We start from the raw sequence: 23,410 nt of genomic DNA, 5'->3' as shown, positions 1-23,410 counted from the left end.
CATTTCACCTTCCTGTTCCCCAATTGTGGCACCAGAATCTTGCAGCCAACAGATGGAAAAACACCTGATTATAGCAAAGCATACCAACCTGGGTAACCAACAAGTGTCCTAAGACCCTGTTAATCACAATTAATCAATGAACCCATCTTTCTTGCTAAAACATCTGCTAGCATCTGTGCAAAATGATGAGCAATTAGAGCAGAATGTCTTTGGGCTAAGAGTTTGCAATGTGAGTGTTACTCAAAACTAATTTATTTTGAAGTCTCAGCTGTGACTAATCGCAATATCTAATGAAAATCATATAGCTCTTGGACATAGTTGTGGTTATATTAGGTTTTCAAATACTAATTAAATTGCGCTCCAAGTTAAGGAAGGCAGGCATAAGATTTAGGATGCAGAAGCAACCCAAATTAAGGCGATGTGGATATTTCAAAGGAAGACATCTCTTCTCTCCATCTGCTGATACTGTTACTGAAGTTTCCAAGATGTTAGACAAACAGTGCCCGAGACACAAAGCAATATACAAGCTGGACATTAACAAACCAGATTAAAGCATCACTAAATTAGCAATAGCATAAACCCAAAGTCATCTAAAGTTCGACTTGCTTGAAGGGAAATGGCTCATCTGGTGATGTTTTTCTCATCTGGTTTTGCGGGTACAGGCTGAAGCAGCGATCTGGTGTTAAAATAAACCTAACTTTAGGGTTCTGTGTATCAGGATAGAAGTGCAGCAGCCACAGGCTGTAGAACACTAGTCTGATACAAATTCACTCATAGGTTCAAATGCATTTAAGCTGTTTTGCCAGGTGAACTTCAGGCTAGAAGGCTTCATGTGGGATCAGACTTCTGATTACGTCTGTTGTCCTGCAACTAATGTAAACACAGCACAAACCTTCTATCAGGCAGTTAATTCAAATCTGTACCGTATACCCATTTCTGACCCAGACTGATTTTGTACTGGTGACGTTCTGACAGCACAGGTACCTGCTGTTGATGTCTAGGGCCAGATTTCACAGGTATCCTCTTGCTCTTGCCACAGTTGTGGGCGGTTTGGACAAACGTGCAGTCAAAGAGTAAGTTGCTGCATGCAGGATAGTGAACTCTACGCACTTTTAAGTGTAACATGCATCTCCACATAGAAAAGTTTTTGGGAATATCAAAACCCAAAACAAGTACTCTGCCTTTATGTGCTGATGAATTAATTTCAAAATGCTGACATAGAACACATGCCCCAGTGCAATACAAACTCACATGAAGATGTAGCATGCAGAAGCCAGCGTGTGACTAAGGCTTGAAGTGGAATGCATTTGATGGCTTCTATGGATTAGCAAGGCAGAAACAGGAAAGAATTGTGTCCAACAAAAGAGTGAAACATCTCCAACCTTCTATTATTCTACCTACCAGAAGAATCACCAATCTCCCCCCTCCTCCCCCCAAATGGCTTTTTTAAGCAAAAATGTATTTTGTGCAGATGTGCTTTTCCTCCCAAATGCTGATGGAGCACTTGAATACAAGGATTACAGGGGTAAATACTTGCTTTCTGAAAGTACTATTGAAACATTTTCTGATCCAACAGCTATCAGGATAATACAGTGCTTTATGCAGAGTACATTTTCAGTGAGTTATAGCTTTTATGACCCAAAAGATGCTCATGGTATATTTCCTGGTTTGATTCTAGCAACCTTCCCCAAATGAATATTGTAAATATCACAGCAGAATATCCCCAATAATTTTCCTCAAACAAAAGGGGTGAACAAGTTCTTTTTTAAATAAAGGACAGTCTGTCCTAATAGGAATCATAAGACAGAACAGCCAGAATAAAGTTATCTTGGGGATTCTGTTTTCCTCTTAACTCTTCTTAAAGGCTGTTTAATACAACCCATCCCAAATAACCCAGAATTAAAGCAAGAGATACATGGTGTACAGACATATCCAAAAGAAGACATTCATTCCAATATAAAATGAATAGCATTGTATTAACGTTTATTTCTAATTACAAGAAACAGAATATCAGTCCCTTATTTGTACAAAAATACCTGAAAGATTACAATTAGGTTCACAAGCCAAAAAGCTATTTACAGTATGAAGCAAAGCATATTGAATAAAGGTTTTGTCTCTTAAGTTAATACCTTTTGCATTCCCTGAAACTTTAAACTTTATTCCATTTTACAGTCACTAAATCTTGCATTGTGACAATATAATTTACGATAAGCAAGTCTTGCCACTGGAAAGGTGCATTGATTGGTCAAACTGTCAGGTATTTAGTGCAGAAAAGATAAGACAAAACATCTAAACTGAGGCACGTGTTTCTTCAAGATTAATTAACAAATAAAAAGTTTTTTGTACTTTAACACCTATCGTAACATAACTTAACTAGTAACCTCATTACCAAAATGGTTTGGCATTTTCCTTCTCAACATATTCAAGATTGCTACATGAAGTATTTATTTAGAAAATAAAATCACAGGCAAAAAGATAAAAATTCAACAGGCTCCAAAACAACCCTGAGCATCCCCTTTACATTCATGTCATTTAAATACAAAAATAAGAGTCAAATGTCCTTCAGTCCTTGGTATTCTGAGCTGGCAGCCAGCTGAATCTGTTGGAAAACTAAGGTGGTATTGACTGTTTTCCAGCAGAAAGAAGACAAAGCAGTAATCTGCTTAACTAAGATTGTTGCCACTTTGAAGGTGGTCACTTTCTCAAAACAGCTCACTTTAGCTGGGAAAAGTACAAAATACTAAGTCAACCATCTACATACAAAAATCATGATTCATAGTCAAACTTTTATTCTCAATTTAAATAAGATGCAAGGTTTTTTTATAAATATGAAACACTGCAAATACTATCCGCCTACTGGGAAAAATGCATGGTTGTCACTAAGCTATGTAAACAGAAAAACTTAAAACTACAGCATAAATGGTCTTATTAAACTGGTAATGTAGTCAATACAAGGATCTTTTTTCTCCTAATAGGGGCCAAATAGAAGCATGCAAAGTGAAGTCAGACTTAAGTTAGCTTAATTTCAAGGTTTTAAAATACATTGTCTAGAAAGCAGGAACACTCATTTCACTATGTACAATTAAAAAAAAAGAAAACAAAAAAGGCTTCTACTAAAAACAAAATCAAGTTTCTTCATTTTTAATATCTAGACATTAAATGGAAAAAAAAATACTAAATGTGTTCTGTAAACTAAAATACAGTGTTTCTATACCATTGACATAGTTATAAGCTGATATGGACGACTCAGGCAGGTTATGGTTTGTCTTAAGCTATTCTCAACACTACATGAAGACCTAAAGGTGTAGGATTGGTTTTCCTTCTTTACCCTTTCAGATGGCTAGGATTTCAAACCCAGTGGCAAGTATTAGTAAGGATGAACTAGCCTGTGTAAATCATTTACCATCTTAAGAATGCTCTGTTCTGCACTACGCTCTGCAGGTTCCCAGGGTGGAATACTTCTCACTGTGGCTAACTGCATGAAGTTAATTCAGTAACAGTTCCTGCACCAACCGCGTTGCTGAAAGAATGGTATTTGTAATTGGAGGATCAAGGTGGGACTCGTCTAACTTTAAGACTGATTTATCATCAGAAAGAGTTATTGTGTAAACATTAAATAATTGATTTAAACATTAACAATAAAGTAGTTCTGATGACAAGCCAGCACCAGAGCAGGATACATGCTTGTCTGCCATAGGTACTGGCGTGCTTTAGTGCGTATGACACAGATCACCAGTTACCTCGATGGATGATATTGCCAGCAGCTAGTCCACAATCAAATGTGCTTCTATTCCCAATATGTTCTTTCTCACCATGTAAACTTTCATGGCCATACAGAAAGCAGAAGGGGTACAGTTCTTTTTATGCCCTATTCCCCAGGAGAGCTTTGTGTCACTGTAGCTTTATTATACGGAAAGAGCTCTTTGAAACAGTATGAAACTTCAAGGAGCTATAAAGCTAAAAACACTGTTTTGTTTTTTGTTTTTTGTTTTTTTTTTTTTTTTATTTTGTCATACTAAGACTACCCGCAGAAGAATCTTCTCACAAAAAATGGTGGTTTCAAATACAAGTGTAGTCACTCAGTCCTATTCTATTTAGTAACAGTAAGTTTCCTCAGGAAAACAGTCAAAAGGCTGTAAAAAACAAACCACCACTCCAATAATAAAAATTTGTGCATAGAATCTGATACAGTCTTTGCATGACTGGATGCCACTAATATGCCATCAACTTACTACAGCCATAATGCTACAAGTCAACAGAGTACGTATATGGTGGTATGTTCTTTTAGAATTGTATCCTCATTGCTTCTTCAAAGACATCTGCAGATCATCGAACCTCAGGTCTCCAGAGAAGTTTTGAGACACACGCGCGCGCGCACACACACACACACACTTCTTGATTTTCTTCTAGATCCTTTTAGGCTGAAGCATTCCATACATTTTAGGGTGCAGATTAATACCCAACTCCTGCATGAATTTTAAAAGCCACATCAGCTCCTAATATAGGCTGCATACGATATCCGAAACAAAGTAGGAGTGCAAAAAAAGTGATCAATACAAAAAGTAAACACACTAGTCTTAATTGTCAAGATTATTCCAGGGCAAGAGTTCTTTTCAAAGATTTCTCTTCACACTTGTTCCTGTTAAGTGGCCCAGCCAAGATAGTTTCCAGTTTTGTTTCAAATTTACTCATGGTTTTACATACCCTCCCCCCATTTTTGGGATGCTGGGACACTCAGCAGCAATCACTCTTAGGTGTTAGACAAACCAGCAATCTTGGTCTGTTGGCACCTGTCGAATCCATCCCTTTCAGAGTCCCAAGGTGCATAATATTTTTATTTATTTTTACCAACTTACAAATCTGCCAATTCCCCAGTGTCAACGTTCTCTTACAATTACTCTTCTAGCAAATCCAGTCTTCAGTGAGAGTCAGATTTGAGGTCATAAGGCCACTCGGATGCAGTGGTGTTTGAGTTTGCAGGGCAAGACTCCTTTGTTTAGTTGATAGAATTCAACAAGCTGGATTAGATCACTGAATTTGGTGTTCCCATCATCCAGGCTGAAAAATATCTGTCCATCATCTTCACACTGGGGAAATAAAACATCCTTTTCAAGTTAGACTGCACATGAAGAGATGCAAGTGCAGCAAAACATAAAGAGTACAAGTATGTGACGTAAGATAAATGATGGGCACTGCCCAAACAACCTACTGCCCAGAGATCTTCATAAAACTATGCACAGCACTAGAAAAGCATGTACGTTAATCCAACTTGAAATGTTTTGTTTATGAAAGTGAAAACTCGTGGGCAGAGTAACTGAAAGTTGTAGAGACAGCACTGGTCTTCATTATATAAAACAAAAATACCCCCAAAATGTTTGTTAGCTGTTTGTAAAATTGGCAGGCGAAGCAAGAGAAGAGGGTTTGGACCAATAAAGAGGTCTACATGATCTTAAACTTCTGATGCTCTTTTTGATCAAGATAAAAATCAAATAGGTTCTCAACATCTCAGTGTAACATTATTTTAAGCTCAACATTATTGGATAACCTCCAGAACAAAACTTTTAAAAGTTTCCCTAAGTTATTGTATGTTTGCCTACATGGCAGGGAGACAACTGCCACTGTTGTTGCTGTCAGTCACAGAGAACAAGTTCTGTGCATTACTTCTATACCTAAGTGACTTATACGACTTTTCCAGGCAATGTTAACAAAGAATTTTATCAGACATTTGACAATTCTAAAGAATGCTTGCTAATATACTTGCTAATGGAAACATCCCTGTTAATTACATCAGTGATTAAGTTCTCTTCAGATGTTGGCAAAGCTTTATGATTTAAAATTTCTTTTTTTGTGTTCAGTATCAAAAATAATCTACTTACCGGCAAGATTTGAAAATGCTTTATTTTTTGATGATGGCACAGCGTAAGTACAAATGCCTTTGGATTGCTTTGGCTGTCCCGGAGAAGAAATAGTCTAGGAGAGAACATTTTTAAGTACACACTGAATACCACAATCCATTTCTTCATAAATAATCAGAACTACTAAGTCATTTTGTGCTGTTGCCTAACTCTTCTTTAGTCGCATTAACAGGCGATTCCATAACTGGCAATTTGCTTTCAGTTTTTATACCATGGCTATGCAACACTAATAGATGAAGAAACAAGAAGTGAAAGATACGTAACAGTAGTTCTTCCCTACGAATGTATGTATGAGGCTTTTTTAAAGGTCTCTCTAACTGTGCTTTCCATTACTGATATATAGTCTCCTGAAGAAAATGTCTCATTTAACTCCAAAGCAAATCTGGATTTCTGTAGATGGGAAAGTAATACATGAGAATCTGTTCCCACTCTCCAGTATCTTGCATCAGAAACCCAGCGTCAGCAAAATTATGTTTATGTTAAATGGATCCAATTGCACAGAAACAGCTCAATACTTTCTTAAAACGACTTATCAGTTAAGTAGCATCCACATTATCAAGATGGGGAAAACACACACTGGCTTTTCCTCTGAAACAGTATTTTTCCCTCAGCATCACTGGAAAAGAATGTACTTTAGGAGTATAGCTAGCAACATCATACACTATGTAACTGTCACTTTTAAGTTGACTCACAAAATTGAAGTCCTAACTCAAATGGTTAAACACATACTTAGAAGAGGAGAAAAAAATCTAGTCAAAACACGTTTCCTCCCCTTGACGTTTATGAACTAAGGAAGGAGAACCTCTCCATGCCACAGGAAACAAGAATATACCCTTGGCATAAGGCTCACCAGTGCTAATCACTAGTGGATTTGTGAGATGGCCAAGCACAGTATTGGGGCAAGCCTCAAGCCCTCTTAATTGCTAACCACTAAGCCAGGAACACACTTTTCCAAGGCTGAGTTGCAAGAACTGCTTGTAGTCTTATGAACCCAAAAGAACTTACTCCAGCTTCTCAGAACCGATTGAGAAATGTCAATACCACAAAAATGTACCGTCATAACCTGGGTCAGTCCAATACTTGGAGACAGGCATGTCTTGCCACCGCCGGAAACCATGCATGGTTTTTGAACATTCCTTTTTAGTCCCAGCAAGACCAGATGTGCGGAAAAGGGACCAAAGACTTTACACATTAGGATCCATCTCAGGGAGAAAGATCTTACCACTTGCAGTGGTCACTGCAGTTCATGCAGGTATCTCTAAATTATCTTTCATCCAGCCATTTCAGATTACGCAGGGTATCATAAACTGGTGGCACAAAGCAAAGCTCAGCGCAACTGATCCTGCAAGTGTTTACTCAACCTCTGGCAAGCAACAGGCTGTCCGCACAAACAATGACTATAAATATAGACGCATCCTCACCAATAGCTTCCAGAAACAGCCAAATGATAGCAGTATCCACTGCTTATATACATTGCTGAACATCTTACATGAGCCACCAGAAGACTGTTAACTTTCTACCTTCTTTTGTTCAAGAACACACAGAGCAGGAAAACACAGGCAAGACTTTTCTGTCCTGAAAACCATGATCCTTAGATCTCAGAGCACATAGGTAACATGGTTCTTTTACCACTACTGACTGACTTCACTACAGCCAAACTAACCGATCTTCACCTTCCACAGTGAGTAAGTGGCTAGGCACAAATTTAACACTGCCTCAAAGGTATTAACACATTCATGAAAACCCCAAGAAGGATGGGCCACTACATTCCTAAGGCAACAAGTCCAAATGAGCCCAAGATTGTAAAGAAGATCTGCAGTGTGAGAGAACCAGAAACCCAACAAGTCAGCAATACTCCTTTGCTTTCTCGGCCTCTCTTTGACCTGCTAAGCTAAAACCTTTTCTCATATGACTCCCGATAGCCTTAGCCCAGCAAAAAACCCAAACAATAAAAAAACACTGCTTGATGAATATGTACATACACTAGCAATTTCTATTTCTCTAATATATTTCACACTTCACAAAGATTAGTGATGCTCCTGAATCAGAAAATGCTGAAGAAAGGTTTCTACCTTAACCCTGACAGCAGCGAGCTTAGTGAACTGAAGGCAACCATGCTCTTCCCATCCTACAAGTAAAGAATGGCTGAATGCAGCTTAAGCAACTTCCCTACAATAACCATAACTACATATAAATAAGGGAAACAGAGATACTCAGAAGATACTTAAATCTCAACTACAGACATTTCAGAGCGCGCTGGAACAGGTACTTTCATTTCTTTGCTCTAGAACAGAAATAAATAGTGAGAAATCATCATTAACTGCTCTGATTCATGCAAAAGAGCACAAATGGCTGATTATAAATTTGTGGGCAAATGGCTAGGTACACCTTTGCCTGAAAAATACGTCCTCAATGCACATTACAGGAATTAATTATTTTCAAATTCTAACATTCTCTAAAACTTGATCAACTCTGTTGGAAAAAAGAAAAAAGTTTCAATGTCTTCTTAATATTTTATTTTTCAAATTTTAAGAATTAGAACCCACTCCTACAAACACATACTCTGTCTTTTTGAAATCCAGGCAGGTTATAATGGGACTACTCAAGAATCAGGTTACTCAGAAGTGCTCACAAACCTGTAAACCCTTACAGCAGAAGTTGTGCTCTTGTCTAGAACGCTTACCATCAGATTATAAATACTAAGCAACAGGAATACCTACCCATCTACAAGCCCTTGTTGCTTAATAATTCTGTGAGATTCTTCTCTAGAGATTCTGCCGTGAAACCAGTGCTGTGTCCTATGAATAACTGGAGGCAAGAGGGAAAAGAGGGAAAGACAGGATGGTTAAAAACAGTAACATGTGCAACAGTTTTTCCCACACCCTAATTACTTAAACGTTTTAAAAGTGGATATAGTTTTGTTACAGAATGTAAAACATCAATCAATATAAAAAATGAATCAATATGAAAAAAAAAATGCACCAGCTGTTGCATCTACTTAATATACCAAGTAGACAGGCATTATCTCCATGTATTTGCCGATTTGCAGATGTATGATTAGGTTAACGAGAGATATCTCTTACAATACTGCCTTTTCATATTTTCTCGAAAATGTTGGGACTAAACAATTCTTTAGAATACAGCGTATGAGCTAACAAGTTAGAACCTAGTCCCTTTCACTCTTGTATAAGAAAAAGCACTTCGCCTTGTGCTTTCAAGGGTGGAGTGACCCCCAAATATTTTTATGTTTATTGTTTTATTGTTTTTCAAATGGTATTTTTAAATTCTGTTCAACAGAATAGAAACACAGAATAGAAACAGAGAACAGCTGTGTTTCCTCTAAGAAGTCCAAAATATTAATATGCAATTTCCTATTATTTTGATAAACTTACAATCTCAAAGAGATGTTCAGGACACACATTACAGACATCCGTATTTTACATTTTTCAGTTATGGAATGAATGCTATTTTGAAGATTCTAATGTTTACTCTTTAAAGATCAACAGATCACTCTGACTGCCCTTGTCTAAAATGAAGAATTGATTTCTGGGTTGTTTTAAATGGACACATTTATGGAGTCTCAGTTTTCATAAAATCTGAGTTTCAAAAGATTAAAATTGAAGAAAAGCTTGAGCACACCTTCGAAGGAAAACAAGTTCCTTCTACTATGTCTGTATGGGTAAGCATGTTAATGACACAGAAGCTACTGATAAACATAAACAGAGTATTTGACATCGAGGCATTAACACCACATGACTGCACTCTTATCTCTGTCTCTATGAAATGCAACTTTTATTTACCAACAGAGGCCTCTTATACTATGCTTACAAAACAGCAGAATTTACCTGTACTCAGTGTGGAAGGATGGAGTGGACTTTGGCTACCCAAGATGTTCATTCTCGTGCTACGTTTCTATAGAGAAAATGAATTACCGTTAAATCCACACTAAAGTCTCAACAGAAGAGAATTAGTGCACATGCAATACAGATTTAATTTACAGGAAACTGGGGGCTGGGCAAGTTTAATGCAAGGATGAGAGAAAGAAATGCAACTTTGAAGGGAGCTAATCTACAAGCAGCAGCTCATTTCAGTTGGCTTAAAACACAAGCCAGATGTTAATGATGAAAGCTCAGTATCTAAAAAAAAAAAAAGAAAAATAAGAAAAAAAAAGAAAAAAATGACAGAAAAAATGAAAGTCTGATATGTTTCTGCTCAGGCAAAACACCAGGCACTCAGTAAATCAAGCAGTATTTCCCTCCCGTACATAAAGCACCAGCTAGTGCTTCAGTAATGACTCCTGTTCCCTAAGAGACGAGCATGTGGGAAAACTTGTACTGCAGCTGTCTGTCCACAAGACACTATAAACAAGTTACATCAGTTTTCATTGCAAGAGGTCCTGCCTCTTGTATATTCTGCAATTAAACTTACTGGGAGCAAGCCATTAGTCAGAGCCCCAGCCTCTTCCATGTGGGGAAGCATTTAATTTGACATATTCCTCCTCAGAGACTGGTTTTGCAAACTGGCAGTAAAGTTCTGGTGGGTCTGCTTTCCCCCTCAACTTTCCTCTGGACACTAGGGGGACAGAGAAGCAGTGGTAGAAGGTTGTTGTGAATGTGACAGTTTTGCTAAAGATGGATATTGACTTTCAGATCTGCATGCTTGCAGTGTGATTGCTTCAGGTCGGAGCTAAGCTATACTGTGACCAGCACTGCACTAACATCATAGCACACTCTGTGTTTTGGCTCTCAACAGACACTTACTAATTACAAAAATAGAAAAGAAGAGAAGATAGCTACCCTCCAAGCATGTCCTTCTTCCAAGGCAGCACTCTGTGCTTCAGCAGGATTTTCAATAACTCTTCCTATTTGCCCCGAAAAATCCATTGCTACTAGTGAGTTTTCAGATACACTTCTCTGAAAAGGAATTTTCACTTGTTTCAAAAAACAGGGAAAGAAAAAACCAGCTTGAGAGTTTCATTTCAAAATGTGTTGGTTTCAGAAGACTGTCCAAAGTTATCCTTCAACAGCACAGAAAACACATCTCATTTCTTTTTTCCCCTTCCAAAAGATTTGCAGACACAAAAATAGACGGCTTTTCTTTTTAGGCCGTAGGGGAGGGAGAGGATTCAAAGGCTGAGAATAAAATCTGTATTGCTCAAGTTGCCCACTTGCCCTATTACTATACCCCAGCCATTTCCAGGGCCAGTTGGGATCCAAATATAGGATCTTCACTTTTAGATAGCTAACAGTCAGCTCTTGGCCCAACATATTTTAAGAGATTTACGTCTTAGTTTTGCCAGACCTAAGCTGGCTTCTGCAGAGACAGCCAGATGTCTCTGTACTGTACATCTCAAAGTGCCTGACGTATCCAAGATTTTTTCAGTCGTGTGGATCATGTAAGCCTAAGATAATGGAGAGCCAACCATGTAAACTGTACTCGAGTGAAACGTGAACTTTATATCGATTTGCTACACAATGCTGAATTTACATTCCTTAGCGTAAAATTTTCCACTTTTAAAATGCAAAAGCAAATGTATCTTTTCCAACATCATACATTAATGACGTAAAGTTCATTACTTACTACTGGAGTGGAAAAGTGTGGAAGCACGGCTTTTCTCTGCTGGGGAATTCTGTAATTCTGATACAGTAGCATTCCATACTGCCAACAGAAATGCAAGGACGTTATTATTCAAAGATATACCCTAGGAAAAAAACTGCAGTGATTTCGTAACACCACTTACACTGGAGCAAAGTGCCGCCAGTTTATTATTTTCACGATCAGAAGCTGTCCCAAAGCAATTTGCATTAAGTAATGGTGATTGGCAGGTGACAATCGAGCAGTAAATATGCACAATAAGTTTTATTTAAAAGACAGCACTGTTACAAGCCTGAGCGAAATACACAGGTGATTTCTGCCACTCTCAGCTATCCCCAGGTTTTCCTTGGAGAATACAAGCTTTCACTTGAGGTCAGAACATACATATCAACTCCCTCTCTTTCCACCCTCTAGTAATGTGAACTTAAAAAAAAAATTCTGCCTAAGAAGTTCTGCACAAGATAATATAAAGATGAACTAGGTTTTCATAATGATATAAAATATGAACCTTTCTAATTCACTAATTCTTTTAATAAATTTCAGCAGGAAATAACACTTTTGGTACTTTTCTCACCTTTATAAAAATAAGGTGATTGAATTCCAGTCATGCTCCTTGTTGAACATGATAAATTTTAGCAACACCAGTAACTAGGATGGTAGGAAAACACCTACTCAGTGCCTTCCCTAGAGGCACAGCACTGAAGTACAGCAACATTGCTTACTGAATGTTCTAATTGAAACGGTATATATAATTTTGTAAACAGGGTAATATATGACTACGGAAAGCTAAATCGGTAGATAAATAAAAAGGAGGGTCATGGCCACGGCCTTGAGGCACAGCCTTAATTTTCCCTGACTATACACCTTTAATCATCTTTCAATGTTCCTTAAAAACAAACGCTTTTTTTCCCCTAGTGTTAACTGCCTAAGGGTGAATGTTATATGCAGAATATTACAGTATATAGAAATTACTGCCATACAGTACCGTTACTGCCACAGGTCGCACTGCAAAGAAAGATTCCTCTGAACCATCACAGCAAGATGCATATCTACATATTTGGTAAGACTAGCTAATTCTGTACATTGTGAAGGTTTTTCCTTGCCATTCAGGAACATTAGTGCCTCGACCAGCGTAACTAATTTCTTCAGAACAAGTGGTACCTTCACAGCACAATTCACTACAATTATTTGATCCTCTGTTTGAGCACTGTCCCCACAATGCAAAATTCTGTGTAAATAGGGAAAGTAAAGGACAGCTGAGAAAAAGCACTTGGAATTGCCTGGGGACTAAAACTCTTACCATAATTGGTAGTCTGTATTAAACATGAGTCAAGTCAAGTAAAGTAACTGGAGAGCGGATTATGATAGCCAACAGGGGCATCAGCTCCACAGAAATCAAAGAGGTATCTTGTAACTGGGATTGCTTCTTGCATTCTGGCCCACCCTATGGGTAGTGCACCTGCTGTTTTAACAGCTTAAAATAGGAATTTCTGTACTGCAACACAGAATCTTTTACAATTAACAAATGAGATAATATTTGGAGAGCATTCAAAGAGATGTGCTCTGGTTTGGAACGTGGCTGCTTAATGTAGATGGAGAATGGACATTGCGTTTTCATACCCGCAGGCCTAGGAGTCTGATTTGCTTTCCCTAAGCTTACAGGGTTTTGCATGATAGACAGAAGGCACAGGGAGAGGAACAGGCAATTGTAGCAAACGTTTGTCATGTTCTCCGCTTGTAAGAGTACAAAATAGCCAACTTTCTCCTCAGTTCCTTCCATGCTGATTTTGTTTCAAAACCATGGTGAAGCCTCCTACCGTATTATCAAGAAATCTCATTGTTTGCTCTCAGATATGAATAACTGTCACCCAGAGACAAGGTTGCTTATTTTTGTTACTTTTTTTAATAGAACCTTCAGAAAACTCAAAAAATTGCAAAGGCTCTAGATAGCACTAGTTCTAGTTAAGAGAACCACTTACCATCATCAAAACATTTTCTTTAGCTTTATGATAACTTGCAAACACCTTGTTAAACAGTTTTTTGATTAAATTCACATATCATAAATTTGGCTACAGAACTAAAATTATATTTGATTCATATGTGGAAGGAATTGAGCTCAGTCCTGTGGTTAAAAGCTTAGGAGGGACAGGTCTACCTGGCATTTGCTCTTAGCTGTATCGTTTTGGAGGCAGATGATGTTTAAGGACATATAGGTATTTTCTCACGAACAAAACAACAAATGCAACTTAACTATAGGTGTAGCTCTGTTCACATAGAAGAGATTAGGTACCTTGAGGAGTCGAAAGGCAGTCATCCAACACGTCCTGCTTTGCTCATCTTCAGCACACAACAACCTCAGCTCCTTAGTTTCATTTCTCACTCTGTTGGGCTATAAAGTATTAGAGGGAAGTCAGCTACATTCAGTAGAAAACCAACAACACTGTAAGTTTATTGCAGAGCAAAGGCAGGTACAGTATTAGTCTAAGAACTAGCCAGAAAAAGCTCACGCCACCCTGACTTAAAGCTCAGGAGAAGCTGGGCATGCTTTGGAAGAAATCACTTTTTCAGCTGGGTCCAGTACGGTAAACATCAGTGCCTGCTTTGAAATACCCTGCAGTTCTGGCAGTTTATAGGAACAAGGTACTCAGGCCATGCTAGAACCAGAACCAAGGTGTGCGGGGTTTTTTTTTTTAAATTGTGAAAAGTTTTAGGAGCTCCCATTTCGAGATGAAAAACCAAAATTTTGCCTAACTGAAGGTTACTGAAAATCTGCTTCCATCAGTGCAGGATCTGTCCCGCAGCTGGTCTCTACTCTCTGAGGCAACCCATGTTCTCTAGCTCTGGAACGGCTGCTAGGAAAGAGACTACTTCACTGCTGTCAATAAAACCAGCTCCCAGCCTTATTTTCTTCTCAGAAAATTACATGGAGCTTTGAAATACTTTCCAAAACTATCCATCAGCTCAACAGTTTTTAAAATCCTCAAAAGCAACTGCTTGTTCTTATTTCATTTTCCAAGACAAACTCCTTCTTTAAATAAATGCAAACCTCTGGCCCACAATAATGCTACAATTACACCCACTTGGAGCTTGATCCTTTGTTGCTATATAGTTTTGGTGCTCGCTGTCCAGAGAAACTTTCCTATTCAGTTAGAGTACTTGGAAAAAAAATTTCATCTGTGGAGTGAACCAAGGCCACCTCACGGGCACACCATGCTTCAGCACTGAGCTGATCTTGCTTGCACAGACATTTCCCAAGCCAAAGGAGCACCAGATAAAGTGTTAAAAGTGTCACATAAAACGATGGCAAGATTCACAGGACATGCCTGCCAAATGAAAGACGCTAAAGATCAAGTCCTCATGACAGAAATGCTTGCAGAGTTTTACATACAGAGCCCATTTAGCTGGGGGCTGGGGGGACTCTGAGCTACCAACACTGTCTTGAACTTTGGAAGAACTTAATGAGAAAAATTACCTTTATACAAAATCCGTATTCTGCGGGTGCATTGTACAACTTCTTGCCTGCTATCAACGAGAAGATATTGCTGTCTTCCAGGTCGGCCAACAATTGCAGATGTCTTGGCTCCTGAGGAAATAACGTGTTTTATCATAGGTAAGTAAGGTTTTGGAAGATCTTGCTGCAAGCTTTGCAGTCTCTCAAGACCAACCTCCAACAGAGGGCAGTGTACCAACACTGCACTCCTCTCTCGGGCAGCTTGACGTGGACATGGCTTGTCACCCTTTCAGTATCAGCCTACTAGCAGAAGGTGCTTTATGCAAAAAGCTGACAAAATACTTATTCAAACATATCACATTAAAAATGGCATAGCCTATTACATTGCTCCTGAGAAATCTGAAAGGTAGATAATATAAAATATTGTTTAAGGTATCATTTAAACTAAATTCATTAACCTTGTGCTTGGAGTGCATGATTTCTCTCGCTAACCTTGTTAGCACGACTTCAGTAGCCACAATTATGTTGTCCGGCTAGTTTGGTTTTATTATATAACAATGCTATATAGCTATTTTCACGCACTGAGAGCCCAGGGCTTGATTGTCATTTGATCATGGCTTGCTTATCCTTTTTCTATGCGATAAAAAAAGGGAACACTGTGTGCAGATATTTAAAAACCAGCAAAAAATACACACTGTAAAGACAGAAAATGCTTTCACGTGGTAGTACTGTGCAACTTCTTTTTTAATCTTACCTTTGAAGTTCCTTTTGTAGAACAATAAAGTCCTGATCTCCTCAAACACACATACAATTTCTTCCATGATTTCCTACCCAGCTCTTTCACATGCAAGAAACCTTGAATTTCAGGGCAGCTACTGGAGTTTAAAAAGTTCTGTTGGAGAGGAAAATGTAAATGAGGATTGTGTCCTACAGATGGGTCATAAAATTATCACTCTATTTGCAGAACACAGAAGCAAAATGGCAAATCACTTTGCTGAACTTGGGGTGCAGTTTCACGTTATGCTTAAACTAACCTAGGTGTTTAAACTGATTTACAACCAAAATGGATATTCCTGCTCCTCCTGTTACATCTACCTGGCTAGCGCCTCCTGCCACTGACATTTTCCTGTTTTCTGTGTCAATACTTCAATCTCCAAAAGGCTAACCATTTCTCTCTATCTCCATTCTTCTTGTACTTGTCCTCAAGTGATGCAAAGTTAGCTTATTAATTCTTAAGAGAAAATAATACCTTGTCACAACAATTCTGCCAACTAGTCTAACTTGGAAACATTGGCCAAAATCTGCAACTTTATCCCGAAGTTTTAGAATGGGAACAGCCTACTTCAGGATTTCCCACATTGAAGTCTTATATAGCACATGTACCTGTCCCAAGACAAGAGGTATGACAGAATATTTAACTCTAAATGAAACGTAGAGCAGTCAAATAAATGTCAGCAATTATATGAGACTTCAAGATCGAGAAGTATTTAAGTTCTTGGCATAATTAGAGGGACCACATATGGAATAATTTGATTTGCGATACATCAAAGGAAGGAAGTATTAACTATGGTTAGCGAACTGATGGATTGCTCCCTTATTACAATGGGCCAAATTTTTAAATGACAGAAGGCTTGCTCACAGTAAGTTAAATGCCAAACTCCTAATAAATTCAATAGCAGGAAGAAAAATGCATAAACCTGGTTGGCCTAGATGCCTCTGCAATTCTTGAAAGTTGTGTTTTGGTATTATTTGGTGGACAATGCCCAGAGGAAAAAACCAACAAAAATCAGTGCCCTGTGTCAGAATTCTTAGTTGCATTAAAACCTAATTTTTTTTTCCAGTCCTCCTCCCCATCTCATCTAACAGAATGGAAAATAACAGCCCATTTTCCTGCTATTTGTACTATGAATCCACTTCTCAACTGTGAAAGGGAAGGACCAAATGGAGAATATATTCTGTCTGTCCAGCTAGATAAACCAAAAGTAAACTAAGATGCAAGCTTTTTTGCATATCTGTGCCAGGCTGACACTAGCAAAAACAGATCCCGCTGTTTTTAATGCAATTGTTAAGACTAAAAATACCAGCTCTTAAGCTCTTAATGAAAAATATGGTATTGTGAGCTTATGTTTAATATTCTTCCCTGTTTTGTGTGCAATTAAAAAAACAGTGCACTTGCTCAATGTTTGAGGTGGCCTCAGATGCAACACGCTTAATGACTACCAGACTGCAGGAAGTTTACCTTCAACAAATTACAGCTGTCACTGAAATGATGAAAAATGGCCGTGTGTTTTTTGAAAGGAAAGAGGAATTTAATATAAACGCTTTAAGGAAGATTGGTTTTTATGGTTAAACAAAGAACCAAAGAGAATGTACCCATCCTCTTTCCCTTACCCTCTCGCGCTGTTACCCCCGTGACTTCTCCAGGACTGTACCTAACTGAGCCTTCCCAGAAGCAAGCTCTTATATCTCACAAGATTGTAAGGTTTTCCTTTCCCTACTGTTTGAGTTACCCTAGGTTCGAAACTTTTCCATCTTCAAGAACATCTTACTCTTTTAGGGAGTCCCGCTGCTCGTGTTAACAAGCAAACTCGATTCTCCACTTGCACTGCAGGAAAAAGTGTCCAAGGTGTGAACACCTCTGTTCCTACCAGTCTGTGGCAATGCCTGTTCATGCCAGTTTTGGTTCCCGATTGCAACCTCATTGCACGTGACTTTCATTTTTAATTCCAGAAATTGGTTTGATTTTTGTTTCGTTTCCCAGCTGAGAGTGGATGCTAACGTTTTAAATTCTTCTCAGTGAGCCAGTATTTAATGGATTTTGAAGTGGTTACAGGGCAAAATGAGTGCACTGGTTCAAAAGTCAGTGGCAACTTGTTGTATTTAAACAGAGAGTCAGATTTAAGTGAATGAGTTACTGGTCAGAGAGGTAGCCCGCTCTTTGGCACCATCCTTGGAGGCCAACCATCTGTGCCACCGCCACAGTTCCTCCATGAGCAAGCAAGAAACTGTACAGCAAGATCAAAACTTCAGTACAAACTCAGTGCACGTGCCACTGCCACGCAGATTACACAACTCTACCAACACATACGCAGAAGGTACACACACCTGTAATTTAACTTCGGGAGCTTTAAATGGGATTACTTCGCAAATACTACATACAATTTTCTGTAATTATCTGCACTTACTTCTTAGGGAATTATTTTTCTATATAAAAGAGCAGCTAGTTGGCTGATCCATGGGGAAGTTGGTCCTTAGTGTTAATTCTCACCAGGCACAAACATGGGACACAAAAACAAAAGCAAGACCTCTCACATCGCAAGCCCATCTTCTAATGTACACATGCATTTTTACACTTTCTCCTATGCTATGATGTGGAGTATAGAAGAGTACTTATGTTTTGCCTTTTATAAGGCATATTTGTTTTTCTAGAAACATTTCTGCTGAGACTGTTTTAGGAACAATGCTAGGTGGCCAAACCAGGTACCCACAGAGTAAGCTGAATATTAATGGAACAAATATGTATGAACATAGCTATGAATACTTTGTGTTTATAACTTACACCTCTACGCCATTGGGTAAGAGCTCTGTCAGATATTTTCAGCATTAGTACCATATGCTAACTCACTACACTGGTCTTTCTCTGACCAGCAATTTCCAGACCTTTGAATTCTCCCTTCCTTCCTCTCAACCTCTCCCCTCCAGCTCCAAAACTTTCTTTGTGCATACAGATAACTTACAGTACCTGCAAAAGTTGGGACTGTGGGATACTGCCATTTGTTTGCTGGCACCAGGCAACCATTTGCTCTGGAAAGAAATTCTAGACACAAAAAGAGAAGACAATTGGAAGTCACATTATATTTGAACACTTTTACATAGCAAGTGGAATTTTCTTCCGGTCATTAATTTTTTGAATCTATCACTCTAAATCAATTGGGAGATTCCCTGACACAGAAAGTAATACTAGGGCTTTCAAGTGCAATTCTTCCCTTCCTTCTGCTCACCAAACGCCCATGCAGACAGAATGTGGATTTTTAAAATATCTGATATGTAGCATTTCATAAGAGCATTTTCCCATCGCTTCCTCTTCAAATGGGGGCTTTTGGGGATCTCTAACGGCCTCTACTTTCTAGGAAAAGACAGAATGAAGGTCCTGCAGGTTGGGTATGCAGTGACTCCTTGCTTATTGCATATTCTGCCACCAAATTTCTGGGCTTCCCGCTCCGTCCAGAAAGGCTGTTCAGCGAACAAACTCTCCATAACTCCACTTGCCGTGTGGAAGATGCAGAGCAGGAGAAATAACAAGTTTTCTCTACCCTCACAGGGGTAAGCTGGATGCAAATGCATTAAAAGAAGTCTCAGGCGGGAATGCTGCAAGACTCCAGTATGTACACCTTTACCTTTGATAGCACTCTCTTTCAGTGCTGTATCTGCTTGACCCTAAAACCTGCTAAGTCCCTCAGAAGGCTCCAAACAAAGTGCCACTCGCAGACCTTAATTATGAGAAAGACCTCATGTGTGACTGTTGATGCTTTCATTTGGTTGTTCAACAGCCAGGTTATGCTCAGCGCTTGAAATCCTTCAATCTGTCAAGAGAAAAGCTGTTTGCAAAATCTACCCCTATATGTTTATACTTCAGGGTAACGTAACAGAGCCCAGTGTTTTTTCTTGTAAGGACAGGTCAGCATACATTCCATGAAATTAAATAATAAAAACTGAATGAAGCAAATATTGTTTAACACACAAACAGGTGCTTCTACAGAGCTTTTCGATTTCAGGCATCCAGTACAATATCTCATTCATACGGAATCTTTGCATGACAAAGGTCAGTTTTCTGACTGCTAAATTGATGACTAGACGTCAGATTTATTCCTCCAGTTCCCCTTTTCATTTGCCATGTTTTAAAATGCCTATATGATTCAGTACACTGAATTTACTATACACAGCAATTACATTAAGTCGTTCTTGAAGTTTTTAAACATTCTTTGAAGCATGAAGACATGCAGAAATGCCTGAAATAAAACAATGACTGATTATAACAAGATGAATCACAACAAAAACGTTTCTAGTTTAGAACACTTGTCACTCTTCAGGCAATATAAATTTCAGTCTTTAGGGCATAAAGGGCTGAAGAAGAATCACCCTTCTGCCAGGTAAGTTGCACAATGAATTATGAAAGCTAACATTTACCAGCCTCTCTTGAGTAGAAACAGTGCCATATGGCAACAGCTAACGCAACGGATAGGGAGCCTTCACATTCTTACACCAAAAGAATGATTTATTCTCTGATTGCAGGAGCCTGGGACTGAATGCCAAGAATTCTGGGTTTTACTCCCATGCTCTGTTATTAATTAAAGTATACCACATGAAACCAATGTGCTAGCTCCTATGATACCAAAATTTCTGTACAACACTCAGATGTTCATAGGTTATCAGATGGGAAGATCAACAGAAGTGAAAAATTACAAACAGTCCATGTACAGAAACGTTTCACACAGTAAGTCAAGGCACAGCCTCTGAAACAAGCACTAGCAGATGACAAATGTACGTGCAAGCACGCGTGCGAGGATGCAGCAACTGTGCATTAGTGTCTATGAGGAGAGGAATGAATTTATCATCCACAGTAACTTCAGCAATGAATTTTCATGTGACCTCATGTATCTTTCTTCCTCTGGCACCACAAATGCCTGACTGACCCAAAATCTGTTCTCACCTAACCCACCTCTGGATTATCCTCCTTCAGCTATCTAGATGGGTCGCACCAGCTGACATCAGTTTCATGTCAATAGCCCACTCCAACTTAATTGTTTAGTTAAAATGTGAAAAATCATCCCCAAATAAGCAGTTACACTGCAAACATTCAAAGGATCTTATAAATCCAGGAATAAGTATAGCTATGACATACTATACTTTTCAAGTATGGATATACATGAGGACATAGAGAGGGTGAGATACTATGATCAGTAAAGAAGGCAGAGCACACTAGTAAAGCACAGCCATAGATGAGACACTGTTCAACATATATAACGATAAACTGGAAATTCCTTGTATGTAGTAAGTGCTTTAGGGGTTACCCAGAGGGGTTTTTTTTAATTATTACTGTCAGAAATTAAAAGGTTTGGATACTGCACGCTATGCGACCAATTTGCTTCAAATCGAGTAGTTTTGAAGGTAATGAGTAAATTGCACTTCTGATTGTTTTTCTTAAACCAACAAAGATTTCCCTGTCTTGGTCACTCTCCAACATAAAAATAGCCATTTTGAAACAAGTATATTTGGTAACTTGAAAACACTTGAGGTTTTTAGGCTGGGACAACAGTACAAGGAATTTAAACATTGGTTAAAATTTCTTTGGAAAGAATTCTGTTTGTTGGTTGTTTTTTTTTTTTTAAATAGATGTATAAGACATAACAGTGCCCAGCAATGTTATTGCAATCCATCCCTCTCTCTGTGGTGTAAACAACTAAGTAATGAGACTCACCATGGGATTTTTGAAAAATTCATATTTTGCGTAATTCTTCCTGAACAAAAATTTACTTTCACTTCCCATTGTGGACTCGACTTGAACTATGAGCTCATGATCTTCCAAGCACCTCTCTGTGGAAAAAGAACATGATGTTAAAACACAGCCAACCAGCAGAAGTAGCGAGACCAACTTCCGAAGAACAGGAGTGCAATTCCATTACCTTTTAAGAAGTTAACAAAACATATTACAGCTTTCAAACCATACTGCCATGAGGCGTTTCAAGTAACTAGGGCGTAAGCATTACAAAGTTTAACGTTACAGTGTTCGTCAAAGATTTCCTACATCAGGGCTTCATAAGCACAGACATTTGAGAAAGGAAAGAACATAGATATTTTGTGTGCAGTAGCTTAAATAATACACACAAACCTCTTTTATTGCTGGCTATATGCTGTGGAACTGGCAAGGTGGACAGATTTAAGGGGAAAAATGTTTCGGAAAGGCCACCGTTAGGTCTTGAACTATCACAGAAATACAGTGTCCTATTTGATCACACTCTATAAAACCAGTTCATTTCAAGGTGAACTTCAGGCCTTTATTGTAGATGCTAGACAATGGGGTTTATTATGAAAGAGGCCACAGGATCTACTTTACAGGAATACTGACAGAGACAAATGTTTTGTACACATGACAGGGCAATTTTCTGCTCTAGATTTGGTTACAAGGTAACTTCCCATAACCACCACTTCTCTGGTCAAAAGAATGGCACATCAAAGCATGAACAGATAGCTTAACAAATCCAATTCACTGAAAGCAGTTAACTCAAAAGAAGGCAACTGGGCTAAGTGTGCACTACTTAATGAACTCATTATCTTGCCAATCTTCAAAAGTTTCCAAGAAAATATTTAGGTATTTTTCAAAACTCTTACTAGTCAGTATTTTCATCCCTTATATAATAGGAAATAAAAAATGAGATCAAACAAAAAATAACTTTCACAAAGCTCTATCCAAAACGCGTGTGACTTGCTGGCCAAAAAAGTTTGGAGAGTCCCTTCCCCACTTCGTATTCCTGCATCCTCGCGTTCCCACAGTTAGAAATGCCAGGCTGCCACCCAAGTTCTCTTGGGGTGTTTTCAGGATAGGAAGCAAGCAGTCATTGGTATCTCAAAAAGTAGCAAGCTCTTGAATGTCACTTGCATTATTCAACTTAGCAGATTAACGTAAATTCTTTAATTGAAAATTTAACCTATCTCTGAATGATCCCATTGTCTTTTTCACCTGCATTTAGACTGTCAGTCATCACCAGCTCATTCATGACTTCAGCATTCACCGTGCATTTGCTATGTCCAGCCTTGCTATAGATTGTGTTTCAAGCAGGTAACGCTGAAGATTTTCCATACCGGGCTGTTCTCACATGAAGAACTGCTTCTTAGTGCATCAGCCATAACACCACTTTTAAGGGGTAGTTCTTTGACTAACGTACGCTGCGATACTGCTGTTGATATCAGTTAATTAAGAACATTTTGCACCACCTGAGCATTCATCACCTAAACCTTCACATTATCTAGGGGCTTTACAGGTGAAGTTTCAGGTATTGCTGCTGATCTATTGCTACTGTCAAGGTTTTAGGCAACCAGTTAAGTCAAATCTCCTCCACACTGAGAAAATGAAGAATTGATGTTGAAAACTTAGATACGCTAATGAAAACAAAAAACATCCCAGAGGCACACCGGGATGCTTTTAAAACTGATTTTGCAGAAGGCTTTTTGAAAGCGCAGGTATTCCTGCAAAAAACACGTGATGAGGAACGACGGGCCTATGAGGGTGGAGGGCCTTTCTGTTTTTTAAATTACGCTTCCTCCAAAAACATTTAATTATGTTGATATGAATCTTCATCACAGTCTGAACCCTGAAAGACCACATGTCCTGCTATTCCCTGTTCTGTCATCGCACGAAGTTGTGGTCTTTGCTTTCCTAACGCACTGAAGA

At 38.6% G+C, this 23,410-nt stretch overlaps 1 protein-coding gene across 1 annotated transcript in view; it reads right to left on the bottom strand.

Annotated features, from left to right (window-relative positions):
• Window positions 1-4,009: 4,009 nt before the first annotated feature.
• GRB10 (growth factor receptor bound protein 10) overlaps window positions 4,010-23,410 on the bottom strand; it is a 108,459-nt gene continuing 89,058 nt past the window's right edge. Inside the window, exons 6-16 of the mRNA XM_075142378.1 lie at window positions 21,440-21,555; window positions 18,704-18,778; window positions 15,716-15,853; window positions 14,983-15,093; window positions 13,801-13,899; window positions 11,496-11,573; window positions 10,712-10,828; window positions 9,761-9,827; window positions 8,636-8,723; window positions 5,877-5,970; window positions 4,010-5,087 (exon numbers count right to left, since the gene is read on the bottom strand). Coding sequence (XP_074998479.1) covers window positions 4,941-5,087; window positions 5,877-5,970; window positions 8,636-8,723; window positions 9,761-9,827; window positions 10,712-10,828; window positions 11,496-11,573; window positions 13,801-13,899; window positions 14,983-15,093; window positions 15,716-15,853; window positions 18,704-18,778; window positions 21,440-21,555 — 1,130 coding nt within the window. The 3' untranslated portion in view covers window positions 4,010-4,940. The remainder of the gene's footprint in view (window positions 5,088-5,876; window positions 5,971-8,635; window positions 8,724-9,760; window positions 9,828-10,711; window positions 10,829-11,495; window positions 11,574-13,800; window positions 13,900-14,982; window positions 15,094-15,715; window positions 15,854-18,703; window positions 18,779-21,439; window positions 21,556-23,410) is intronic.

Source organism: Calonectris borealis, chromosome 2, assembly GCF_964195595.1.
Source record: "Calonectris borealis chromosome 2, bCalBor7.hap1.2, whole genome shotgun sequence".
In the NCBI taxonomy this organism is placed as follows: Eukaryota; Metazoa; Chordata; class Aves; order Procellariiformes; family Procellariidae; genus Calonectris; species Calonectris borealis.
This window is presented reverse-complemented; position numbering and strand designations above follow the sequence as displayed.